General features: G+C 37.0%; 1 protein-coding gene across 19 annotated transcripts in view; it reads right to left on the minus strand.

The window, feature by feature from the left end:
• MLLT10 (MLLT10 histone lysine methyltransferase DOT1L cofactor) overlaps positions 1–14030 on the minus strand; it is a 192477-nt gene that overhangs the window by 24118 nt on the left and 154329 nt on the right. For all 19 annotated transcript variants that reach the window (XM_081050356.1, XM_081050355.1, XM_081050364.1 and 16 more), the window contains one exon: positions 1454–1632. In XM_081050356.1, coding sequence (XP_080906482.1) covers positions 1454–1632 — 179 coding nt within the window. The remainder of the gene's footprint in view (positions 1–1453; positions 1633–14030) is intronic.

Genomic DNA, 14030 nt, shown 5'->3' on the forward strand with positions numbered 1-14030 from the left:
ATTAAAACACTTTTATAATGAAAGAAAAGAAAAATGCCCATTGAAAATGTTCATGAGACTGTCCAAGGATATAAAGCTAGCAACAGCACATGGTTACACTTAATTAAAATTAAGGGATAAAACTATTTTTAAGAGCCATTCTCTCATTTATCTTTTCGTCCTCTCTAACCCAAAACCCTTATTATTATGGCTACTTCACTAAGTTTGGTGATGAGTTAAAGAAAAACCCAAACCAGTCAAATTCCCCCATTCAGGTTGACAGGCTCACCAAATAGTTAACTTTCATTTTCTAAGATACCACTAATCATGCCATTGATTTTCTGTGCCATACTGTCTGTTATTTATTCTAATACTTGACCTAATTATAATGGTGATTGTTTATACTGTACCATTTCATAAAAATAACTTAATGCTGTGCTTTGATGTACAGCTTACAGAAAATACTGGAAAAGAGTATATACTTTTTAAAGGCCCAAACAGTAGAAATTATGAAGACATAAAGCAAGAGTTTATAGCTACTTACAAATAACTACTTAACTAGTTATTTGTAATTAGACATTTATCACTCTTATAATTTTCTCAAAATGTTAACAGACTTACAACTAGAGCTTTGGATAAAATTAAAGTAAAATTATAAAGAATTACAACACGTATATATATATAATACATATATAGTATCTATGTATATATGTTATATATGTACTAGGAATTTTAAATAATCGCTTTTGGAGAAATGGGGGATACAGTAAGTGTGTGTGTGTGTGTGTGTGTGTGTGTGTGTGTGTGTGTGTATACAGCTTTGCCAATTTGCAGTCCTATTTATGTAATTCAAGATTATGATTTTTCTGATTTGACTCTTTCTTTTAAAGCATCCTGTAGACGAGGTCACCTATCAAGTCACAGATCTGTAGTGGAGGAAAGGGATAAACAAACGCAAAACCACCAACACAGTAACCATTATTTACAATATTTATGAACACTCCTTGTCTCCTACCAGGAGGGAAGTCATATAGTAACTTAAAGGGATCCTTCACTCTGTGTCCTATATTCTCCTACACTGGTTTTTAAAAACTTAGACAGCAGATATTCATATCTGCTGGTTTTTAAAATTACAAAAGGAACTATAAAAGTCCAAAATTGGTTCGTACTTTGTAAGTCCTACTTTTTAAAAGAAACACTAAAAGCTCCCCCCAAAATTACTGTTTTACATCATCAGGACAAAATCAGACTCAGAAACTGAAAAGTATCAGTTGGTACCAACATATTTCCTTGTCTTCTCTCGGATCATGTAAAAATGTCTATTATTTCCACTAACGTTTCAAGACAAATTGAGATATTTAATAAATTCCTATAGGAAGCCCTATTTCAATTTTTTCTCCTCCAATCAAACTCACTTTCAAGCCCGACAAACCCGCCTCTGTGTCACTTTGTAAGTAACGCTGTAATAATGTACCTGAGTTGCAGCAACAGCAGGGGTTGCAGTTGATGCCGCTGACGGGGACAGAGCTCCCACTTGTTGCAAATGCCCAGAAGACTGCTGAGGTAAATGAGAACTGGAGACAGGAGTACTAGATCCTGAGCCAGACACTACATTTGGAAATGATACTGCTACATCATTGCTGTTATAAATACCTGCAAGAAAATACATTACCTTATAAGTTAGCATATAAGTTATATGTCTATCTGTCATAGACACACATTAATCAGTAAGTTAGGATACCCATGTTTCCTCCTGATCCCTCCCCCAATGATAAATTTCATCGGTGGTGGTAAACAAACAAAAGTAACCAGTAACTAAATGAATAAATACTGACTTCTTATAAAAACACCTGTCTAAAAGACCAAGTCATTTTTATATATCAAAAATGATTTTGCTAATAGACAGAGATCACATCAGAAAGTGTTTTATAAAAATAATAAGGGTTTTAGGAATTCCTAAAAGCAATGAAACGCATCTTACATAGGAGAATAAAGCAATTTGAGTTGCATGAAAATCATCTAGTAAGCCTTTCAAAATGCACGCACTAGGGCCCCAGAACTTGTGATTGAGAAGGTCTGAAATGGGAAGAGACTGTTTTAAAAAGGTCACCCACCCTACAATGTAGAAAATAAAATGGAACAGTTCTAGTTTTGAGATTCCAAGACCAACAAAGAGGCTGATGACATTGGTGGGACGCAGCTATGAGAATAAAGAATATAGGTGGATTCTAGAGATATTCAGGAGGTAGAATAAACTGGACTTTATTACCAACTGAATGGGGTGTACAAGTAGAGAGGCAGAGGTAGAGGGGAGTACAGAGATATGAGATGATCATGACGTATGGACTACTAGGTAGTGGGAACATTCTCTTCAAGGAACAAGGAACACAGTGGACCCATGGAGGTAAAAGCCAGAAAGAAAAAGGGTAATGAGAGGGTGGAAACAATTCATTCTAAAGAAAGTGGATGGGAAGGAGAAGGAGAGAGAAAATTGACAAAAATTAAGTGGAAACAAGGAGTTAATGAAAAAAGGTGTTTTGGTTTTTTTACAGATGGGAGCCAATAGAGAAAGACAAGGTCTCTGAGGATAAAGGTAAGAGATGGAAATCTCTATAAGCCAGTGAGGTTCTCAACCAGGGTGATTTTGCTCCACAGGAGATATTTGACAATGTCTGGAGACATTTTTGTTGCCCAAACCAGGGAATGCTACTGACATCTAGTCGGTAGCTGCCAGGGATGCTGCTAAAACATCTAACAATGCACAGGACAGCTCCTCAAAACTAAGACGTATCAGGCCTATAGTGTCAATAGTGTGGAAGCTGAGAAATCCTACAATAAACTAAGGTTCTTGGGAGGGCAGGAAGGAATAAGATCCTAAGAACTTAACACTGTAACAAGAGGAAAGCAGGGGAAAAATGCACCTAGGTGGGCTGCAGTCAAAAAAAATCTTGTTGAGAAACTACTGCCTGTGAAGGCAACAATAGTTTTATACCAACAGAATAACTGATTTTGTTCTAAAGAACATAAATATTATTTATTCATAATAAATAAAAAGCACCTATAATTTTCAAACACAAAGAATAAAAGAATTGGGACATTTTTAAATGACTTACAACTATAACTGAGGCTCCTAAGGTATCTACAATTTCTCTAGAAAGAAAACAATTTATTCATTCAACAAATGAATGCATTACACAAATGTCTGAAAGCTCACTGTTTGTCAGACATTATTCTAAGCCCTAAGAGATACAAAGCCATTCAAGGTATGTGGTCTTTGCCTTCAAGAAGCGTAGTGGAAAAGAGAGACAATTACAAAGGGCTGTGAAGAGTACTATGATAGAAACATCCTCAGGGGGCTATGAGCACAAAAAAAAGGGATATCTAACCCAGACCTGGGGTGAGAGAGGGTGGGGGGTCAAAAAACTTACTGGAATAGATGGGTGCCTTTAAAACTAATTTCTAAAGGAGTTGTAGAACAGAGGCAAAGTGTGGTTTGAGGAAGAAACACGCCAACAGAGAGGTGGGTAAATTCTAAGAACTTACAAGTTACTATCTGTACAGGTTAAGCAAGAAATAAGGCAAGAAAAGAGCAGGTATGAGATCAAAGTGAACATTAAAAGATAAAATGTTAAAAGTAAAAAAATTTAGAGACCATAGGAAGCCACTGAAGGACTGTAAACAGAAGCTTGGTATGATCAGATTGGTGTTTACGCAAAACCTAAATCATTGGCCCAAGGCAGACAATAGACTGGGGAGGTATTTAAACAGAGATTGAAAAAGGGTTGCTATAATAATACTGGTGCACAAAAATAGGGATTAAACTAAAGTAACAGCAGTCAAGAGACATTACAAAGGCAAAGTTCATAGGACTGGTAACTAGTTAGACCTGAAGGATAAAAAAGGAAGAGTCAAGAATGACTCTTAAGCACCAGAAAGAGGGCCTGAGTGGTGACACCTTCAGGGAAGCAGGAGTAGAACAGAGTATCCAGCATTAGGTTACTACGGGTAGGTCACTAGCATAACAGCCCAATTAGGCACATCACTCCCATTTTACATACGAGCAAACAGAAGTTTAAAGAAATAAAGTAACTTGCTCAATGACCTGAGGTCGAAGCAGGATTCAAACTCACAGAAGTTTGATTCTATAACTCAAACCACTTCCTAATATAAGTTTGAAGTGCCCGTTGACCATCATGGTGTTTAAGATGCCCGGGGAACACTGAACACCTATATAGTCTAGAGCAGAATGGGATGAGCCAAAGCTTGGCAGAAATCAAGTCTGGAGGTACAAATCTAGGAGTTAGAAGCATATTGAAGTTAAAAATTAAAATAAGTACATGTGAAAACTCAAAAATGCTTTCTGTTGAAGTGGACTGTATTTGAAAATTTTAATTTGTTCATATTTAGAAGTTAGGAAATGAAAATTTCACATTAAAAACTCTTAAGATTTCTAATTTTTCCTGAAAAATTGAAGCTTTGTCAACACTAGATACTACATTCTGAAATAGCAAAAATCTGCTGAAGCTTTGGACAGAGTTTTTAATCCACCAGTGTCCCATCGTTATTTATCCTTCACCAATTCTTCACTCATTTAATGTTACCTACCTGGCCGCTGTAAGTATTTAATTTACAACTCGTGATACGGAAGCTGATCAAAAGCCGAGGAATGGAAAAATGAGATCACCCAGGGGAAAGTTCTCAGCGTGATCAAGAGAAAAGGACCAAAGATAGAACCCTAGGGAATATAACCATTTAAAGGGTAACACACACACACACACACACACACACACACACACAGAGAGAGAGAGAGAGAGAGAGAGAGAGAGAGAGACAGAGAGAGACAGAGAGAGACAGAGAGAGACAGAGAGAGAGAGAGAGAACAAAATAAGAAAACTAAGAGAGAGAATCTTAGAAACCACTTGGATGGGGTGACCGGTGAGCTCAGTTGGTTAGAGCATGGTGCTGGTAGCACCAAGGTTGCCAGTTCAATCACCCACATGGACCAGTGAGCTGCGCCCTCCTTAAAAAAAAAGAAGGGGGGAAGGTCAGATGGCTCAGTTGGTTAGAGCGCAAGCTCTGAACAAGGTTGCCAGTTCAATTCTCACATGGGCCAGTGAGCTGCGCCCTCCACAACTAGATTGAAGACAACGAGCTGGTTAGAGCGCAAGCTCTCCCAACAAGGTTGCTGGTGCAGTTCCCACATGGGACGGTGGGCTGTGTCCCCTGCAACTAAGATTGAAAACGGCGACTGGACTTGGAGCTGAGCTGCGCCATCCACAGCTAGACTGAAGGACATCGACTTGGAGCGGATGGGCCCTGGAGAAACATACTGTTCCCCAACATTCCCCAATAAAAAAATTATTTAAAAAAAGAAAGAAACAGAAACCACTTGGAGAATTTCAAAGGAAAGGTCAAATTATTCTAATGGTCATTTAAGGTAAGGCCAGAAAAAAGAGTCAATAAATGTGACAATAAATTTGGCAAAATAACTCTTTTTAAGAAGTTTGGCTGTGAAGAATGGGAAGTTTGGCTGTGAAGAACAGAAAAGCATGCAAATGAAGCAAGTATTTATAAACCCTGTATTTCAAAGGACAGATTCAACAAACATTTATTGAGGTTTTATAATAAAAAAGGCACTGAAGATAGCAGAGAACAGAAAGGAGTTCTATCTTCAAAGAACTTAGTCTCATAATAGAGCTAGTAAGTTTCATAAGCTAATGATAGAAGAGAGAAATGCTGGTCCCAGGAGAAGGACGTATGACATGAAGGACGATTTCAGCTCAGAGGAAGAGACTGGGCTGGAGGAATTCCAGAGAGAAGTACCTGAATCTAGCTTTTAAAAATACCTAGGTTTGGTTGTTTTGGTTTGTTTTTTAATGGTGAAAAGCACACTACATACAGAAACTCCAAGTTCAATAGCTAAAAGACAGAGGTTAGCTAGATGCAGCATGCTGAAATTGTTCTTTTCTATAAACCGAAGATAACAGCCTTAAAGTCTTTTGAGAATATCCCTGTAAAGAAAGGCTCTAGCAATGCCTAATACACAGTAAGTTTCCATAAATGGCAGCTATAGCTATTTTAGAGTTAATGCTCCAATTAAAAAGGTATCTTTAAGTCAGGAAAGTACAGTATTATAATTGTCAGGACGCTTAATGTCCCTACTGCACTTTGAAAACTGCAAATACCATTACCACATGCAATAATATATCATGAAAGTATAATACTGAGAAGCAAAACTGTGGCGATTGAGGACCCCTGATCTCTAAATTTAATCTGTTATTATATTGCATTAGTGAGTACTTAAATGGGAAACTACACAGCCAAATGTGCAATGCAGTGATCACACTTTGAAACTGTCTGGTTAACTCAGGTTACCACTATAAAATAGAGCAAATCAAACATTTCCTTTACTATCAAGGCAGAAAAGCATAAAACTCTGATTTTTTTTTAATTGAGAATTATTGACACCTCAACTCCCTCATAACTCAGGTATGACTGGTACAGCATGAACAATTTACTAAGACCTCTAGATCTTTTTTTACAAAGTAAATAATCTTCCTTTCATTGTTCTGTACCTGCTTTCTATTTAACTTCACTCTATTTCAGTATTTTTACAAGTTATATGCTATTTTAATCCAAATCAAGGTGACATTCATCAAATTAAACAGAACTGAATCCTGCAATGCACAAGCTCTAGGAAAATACCCTGAAATTCATCTGTTCAGGATAGAGAGTACAAAGATGCAGAATGATACAGAGGGTGGCAGTGACATACTGATTCGTCCATCCGTCCATCCGTCCATCTGTCAAATATTTATTGAGTATTTATTACAAGCAGGCACTGTGCTAGGAGCAGGGAAGAAAGCAGGAAACAAGATAAACATGACCTCTGCTCCCCACGAATTTGCAATTTAATTAGGGAGGCAAACATTAAAAGAAACATGTAACGATAAACTGAGACAAGTACTATGATGGAAGGAAAAAGGGTACTATGAGAGTGAAAAATTAGGAAGCAGAAAAGACATGTCTGAAGAAAAGATACTTAAGCCAAGACCTAAAAGTTAGGTTATGTGGGTGTCAACTGGACAAACACTGAAGTAGAAAAGCTTGTTCAAAAGACAAGGGGAAAAAAATAGGTCATATAGCTAAAGCACAGTGGAGAGAGTGACAGAATACAAGCAAGGTTGGAGAGAGGAAAGGAGCAGATCTCACAAGACCTTGTAAACCATGTAGAGGTGTTTAGAATTTATGCTAAGATCAGTGGGAAGACATCAAAGGCAAGGAATATGACTTAAGTTTTTAAAAGATCATCCCTCCTGCTACTATGTAGCAAATGAACTGAAAGCGGGAAGAGTAGAAACAGAAAGATCATTTAGGAGGTGATTCCACAATCTAGATGAAAGATTATGTCCCTATGGACTAAGGTGGTCGTGGTATTGAACACCCAGTGACCTGAAGTTAGAATCACCGAAATTTGATGATCAGCTGTATTTCATAGGCAGTAAAGAACAGTATTATACATGAATCCCAGGTTTCTGGCCAGGGATCAGAAATACTATTTACTGAAGTAGTGAAAACTGGAAGAGGGAGGAGTGGATTTTTGTTTGTAAAACAGAGAAAAGCCAGTTTAGGACTAAGTCCTACAGACCTCTAACATTTTAAGGATGGTTAGTGGAAGAGAAAATTGAGATTGGTGAGGTAAGAAGAAAACTGTGAGTGTGGTGTCAGTGAAGCCAAGAAACAAGTCTGAAGAAAGAGGGAGCACATCAACCATATCACATGATGCTCAAAGGCTAGTTAAGACCCAGACTGAAATGCCCTTGGATCTGGAAACATGGAGAGAGATGGTGATCTTAGGAAGAACAGTAGAGTGTGGGTTAAGAAAAGTCAAGAAAACGTTGTTTAGACCTAAGCTTTTATTAGTATACCCACGGCGATTATATAAAATCAATACATAAGACGGAAGTATACCTCTCCAGTGACAGAAATATTAGTGTTCACCAAGCAGAGCTCCTGCTTTCCAATTTCAAACTGCCTGGGAGGGCAAATTAGTGCCACATCAAGTTGCTTGGTGAGCAAAGAAGAGTAAATAAATGGGACAGTCTTGAGAAATATTTAACCAAGTAAATGGTTAAGCCTGATAAGTTATCCTTAACCCACATCCCAAGAGACTGAATATTCTTTTCTGGTGGTTAATATGGTGTGAAGTAGTGCAAAGTCCAAATCCTGCTCCCTCATGCAAATAACTTAACCTCTCTGAACCTAATATACCTCATCTATAAAATGAGGATGGTACCAATGATTTCATAGGGCAGAAGGATGAGCTGCTGAAAGGATTAGCTAACATTATGTAAAGCACATACCAATATCAGTAGTATATTGTCTACCACATTGGTAAGCAGTTGATACATGGCAACCATATCATTAAATAGAAAGGAGAAACAATATCTATTAATGTTAAAAGAAGTAAATGGGATAACATATACAATAATAGAAAGCTTCCATTGCTAATGTTGCCTTAATATATTTTTCCTCTGGCAATTAATGAATTAATTCTTAGGATAGTCTGTATCTTAGCTTCCCTTTTCTAGATTGTGGAATATGTCTCTATATGATCAACACATTCACTCAGAAACGGTAAAATAAAATTTAGAAAAGAGCTTTTGTTTCCCGAGACTCTTGGCCATCTTGACGGAATACAGGTGTTCCTAAATCTCTTAAGTAGGCATTTATTATTTCTTAGGTTGCTCTATTTTTACATAGAGATGAACAATTTTGCTCGTTATATATTGATTCTTTTGACTTTACCTACAGAAACACTCATCAAAAATTTTACATAGATGGGAAAGTAGAAAACAATCATCCACAAACATATTTGATATTTTTATACATTTTCAAACATTTTGGTTCATAGTTTACAGTTTTGTTTTGCTTTACTTAGCTGCCTATGTTCTGAATATTAAAATTTTAACCCTTTTACACAGAACATACATATTTTCCTATTTAATTATAAAAATTTGTAAATGTTTTTAATATATTTTTGATGGAATCATTGAAAATTGCATAGACATCATTTTTCAATAATCTACAAAGATTTTCTGTGCCTAATATGCCCAGACACAATACTAGATGCTGAAGATACTACAAAAAAGAAAATAGATAGCATCCTCGCATTCATTGGGCTTAAAGTAAAAGAGTCAGACATTAAATAATTGCACAAATATTAGTGCTATGATGAGAAAGTAGAATGTGCTGTGATAGAATATAAGGGGTAACTTAATTCAGATTAACAATACAGGGTAAGCCTCTGTGAAGTGACACATAAATTAAAAGAAGTCTCAGAGACTATTTCTCTTTTTTTTCTTGCCTAGAATTGTTTCCCATTTCTTTAACAAATAGCACCCTATTTTCTATCTACTCCTCCCTCCACTTCATATACTCTTGGCCCAGTAATGAAAAGGTGACCCATCCAAGACAATCAAATTATCTCTCCTGAGAATTTATTTATTTTTTTTCTCCTGAGAATTTAAATCTCAAATGCATACTCATAAAGGCAGAAAACAGTCACACCTAAGTTAGTCTAATGGTGGTAGTATTAGTAGTTCACTTGTATTAATTCTTGTTTACCTAGCCCTTGAGACTCCCTTATTTCTTTCCTCTCAGAGGTCTGTCATGGGTTTTTCCTGTAAAATAATCATACATACCCAATAAATTCTTTTTTTCTGCTTAAATTTGACAATTCACTTCTGTGGCACACAACGGACCCTGATACATCCAGAGTGGCATAATAAGCAAAGAAATAAGATGCTCAAAGATGAAGCCAAAGCCAGACAAGAGCCAGCTCATATAGAACCTTGTAGACTCTACAGGACTTTTGTTTCATCCTACTGAAAAGCCATTACAGCATTTTAACCAAGAAAATGGCATGATCAGAATTATGTTTTTAAAAGATCACTTTCGATACAATGTGAACAATGCCTTGAAAAACAATAGAAGAGTAGAATCGTGGAAATAACGTTAAGTAGCTATTGCAATACTTTAGACAAAAAGATTTTAAGTAGCTTAAATTTGATGAGAGTTATGGAGTGACAGAAGCAGAGACTTAAGACTGAGCCCCAAGGAATTTCAACACTAAATTAGGATAAAAGAGAAGCTACTAGAAGACTAAAAAGAAATGGTCAAAAGAGTAGGACAACCAAGCTAAGTATTATATAATGTTGAGAGGGAAGGGGAAAGAAGAGGAGAGGGGAGGGGATGGAAGGTGGTTATAGTAAGATAAAGTCCTCAACAAAAATAAAGATGCTAAGAAGTTACCTAAGATGAAAACTGAAAAATATCCACTGGACTTAGCAATGTAAAAACTATTCCTGACCTGAGTGGAGTAGTTGCAGAAGCCAATATGAAGTGATTTGAAAAAAATCAATCAATGGGAGAATTTCTGCTTCTGGCAATGAGGCAACTAAACAAAATAAAATCATTCCTAATTAAAATGACCTAAGAATAAATAGCTAAGTCCCCAGAAAGGAAGGGAAATCCTTAGGGGTCAAAAATGAAGAGGAAAAAGCTTTAACAGGTTGTCCTACAGGAGCCAGCCTGTGTCAGTACCTAGGAGCTGTAGCTTTAATGGTGACCTTGAAGAGACCTTGGGCCTTCAAGGGATGGAAAGTTGAAACTGATGTAACCCTGTTTATATAGCTTAGACTTTCCAAAGGCTACACTTTTAGGGGAAAGATAAACTATCCTCTTCCGCCCTCAAAAATCCCTCCACCCCCAACAAAACAAAACATAAACCACAAAAATCACAGCATAGTGAGAAAATAAGGAAAATAAGGAAGCTCTTAAGAGGGGATGAAAAGTCTGCCCTGAGAATGCATAGCCGCAGCCTTGCCTTCCAATAGGTTTTGGGCTTGAATTTACACTATATGCCTGGTCTGGTAAATCCCAAACAATAAATTAACATAAGAATTGGTCAGGCGGTACTGTCATTTGAGTACACAGCAAAAGCAAACACAAGACCTCTCTGAAGGGATATATCCTCAACCTAGGCTATAAAATGAGTTCAGAATCCAAAATTTAAAAACTTGGAAGTGGGGCCAGTCCGGTGGCTCAGGCAGTTGGAGCGCTGTGTTCCTAACGCAGAGGTCGCCGGTTCGATTCCCAGATGACCCAGTGGCTGACCGACAACCAATTGCATCAGCTGGGGGGAGCGCAAGGCTCATTAATGCCAGCATGGGCCAGGGAGCTGTGTCCTACACAACTAGACTGAGAAACAACGGCTTGAAGGATGGGGCGGGGGGGGGGGGGGGGGGACAAAAACACGGAAGGAACCGATTCCTTTGATCACAAGTTATCAGCAGATACAAAAGCTGAAATTTGACCATCCTCCAAATAATCTTAGAAAATAGAAACAGCAAATAAAGATTATGAGAAATATTTTAAATGATTAAGAATCTAAGAGAAGGAATCAAAAATATGAGGAAAAAATAACACTTTATATAAAAAAGAGAAAGCTGGGATATCCTACCTTGATAGGCAGAATTCTAAAGATGTATGTCCCCACAAGATTCCCAATTAAACACTAATCTAGGTACAGATGTGAAGACACATGGCAGATAGAATTAAAGTGCTGATCAGTTTATCACCCTAAAGAGTGGATTATCTTGGATTACGATGGTGGGCCCAGTGTAATCACAGCATCCCTTAACAGCAGAAGAGTCAGTGGGAGATGCAGCAGAAGAGAAAGCAAGAGAAATGCAACAGAGGGGAAGTCTGAGAAATTCTAAGTGTGAAAAGGATTCAACTCAACTTTGCTGGCTCTAAAATGTAGGGGCACATGTGTAAAGATGGAAGAGAAGCCTCTAGGAGTTAAGGAAGACCCTCTAGCTGACAGCCAGAAAGGAAATGGTAACCTCAGTCATACAACTGCCAAGAATAAACCGGATTTTGCCAAAACTTGAATGATCTCGGAAGTGGATTATTCCCAGAATCTCCTGATAACAGCCCAGCTGGCCACACTGATTTCAGTCTTGTGAGGCTCTAAGCAGAGAAAGCAGCTAACCCAACCTGGGCTTCTGACTGTGTGCTAACAGATGTGTGGTTTTAAGATGCTAATTTTGTAATTGATAACTTGTTATGGCAGCAACAGAAAACTAATGTACTTGCACCGCCAGAAAGTAAAGAAGTGTTCAAAGAATGAAGGTATATTAAAAAGGACATAAAGTCAGCTTAAAGGGGCTCCCACTGAGTAAAATGTGAACAATTTGAGCATCACAATAAATGAATTCTATAACCCATAGGATTCCTTAAGTCCACAGTGATTTAAATAGAAAGTTTGATGAGGAATGGGAGATTTATATAGTATCACAGTTTATTCCACAAAATACTTACTAATTATAAAAGGGAAAAACCTTTTCACTGGAAAAGCCTGATTATGTACTGCCATGTGATAGATGCAATAGAAAGATCATTTCTATGATATCTTGCTCCAAAAAACAACTTGAATCTAATAATGAAAAAAACACACAAACCAAAACCAAAATAAGTAGCCTGTTATCTTCAAAAATTTTGAGACAACTGTCAAGACTTGAATGGCCATCTGAAGACTAGATGGTAGTAAGACAGCAATGTTAATTTCCTGTTCTTGATAGTGGTACAGTGATTTTGTAGGAGAATGTCGTTGTTTGTATGAAATACTTAGGTATTCAAGGCTGATGAAGCACTATGTCTGCAACTCACTCTCAAATTGTTCTGGAAAATAAGGTTCTCTATACTATACTTGGAACTTTTCTGTAAGTTTGAGACTCTTTCAAAATTTAAAAAAAAAAAAAATGGATGAGAGAAAGGAGCTACACATTCTGAACACAAGAAAGAAAAAACAAAACCAGACCAGGTCCATTTTAAAAAAGTTCACAAAGAATTTCTAAAATTGAAAAACGCGTTCACTAAAAAATTCTTTACTCAATATCAGGTAAAACAATAAATTAATAGTTCAAAAGAGATGATGACTGAACAAAAAAGATCACAAGCAATTACCCAGATATAGCACAGAAAGATTAAGAAATGGAAATTCTAAGAATGGTTAAGGAACATGTAGGACAAAACAAAAGTCCAAATATGTCTACCAAAAATTCCTGAACAGAAATAGGAAGAAGCAATATTTTTAAATACAGTGGCTACAATTGTGTCCAGAATTAATTAAAGACATGAATTTTCTCAAAAAGGAAACCCAAGAAGTCCCAAAAAGAATAAAGTCACACCTAGATAGATATACTGTCCCAAAGAGAACACCCTAAATTACTGAGTGGGGTAGAACAGTTTGAGGTGTAGGCACACAAACAGGGATGCGGGATTTAAAAATGTTTGGGTTTTTTTTCCAACAGGAGAAACACTAGAGCGTGCTTAGATAAGTGACGTGAACGAGAGAGTGTGAACACTAAAATGGAGAGGTCTCTGAGGGGACGGAAAAGGAGGAGATCCAGAGCACAAAGACTAGCCTTTGACAAACAGAACTGGAGAGAAGGAAAGAAGATGGATACAAATCAAGTCGGTTTGCAGAACTGGGTATCGGGAAGATGAAGTTTTTTTCTGGGAATGAGAGACACAGTCATCTAATATACAGCAGATGGGGAAGGGGGGGAAGAACTAAAAAACAAAACAATCATGGCAAAAAAGGAAAGGGGATTTCCTAGAGATGTGTATTAATTAACATTGTCAAGCAATTTAAATGTCAGTCGAGGCTAGCATCATGAATCGAGAATGATATGAATTTGTACATGGTGACTTTTTTCTCTAGAAACACTAAGCTCATATGAAGTATAAAAACATAGGTGATCAGCTTAATGAAGGAGAGTACTTCAACTAAGAGATGAGACACACCTAAATTAGTATCAGTCATAAGCCTGTATGAAAAACATCATGCAGTACATTACACGGTGATATATTTTTTGTTTCTTTAGCTTAAGGGAATTAAAAGGAAGATTTAGTAGAAAAAATTGTCAATTAAAATGAAGAACATAACCTTATTAGATGTGGCAGCTATTAAAACAATTTGC

The sequence above is a fragment of the Rhinolophus hipposideros genome (assembly GCF_964194185.1).
Source record: "Rhinolophus hipposideros genome assembly, chromosome: 1".
In the NCBI taxonomy this organism is placed as follows: Eukaryota; Metazoa; Chordata; class Mammalia; order Chiroptera; family Rhinolophidae; genus Rhinolophus; species Rhinolophus hipposideros.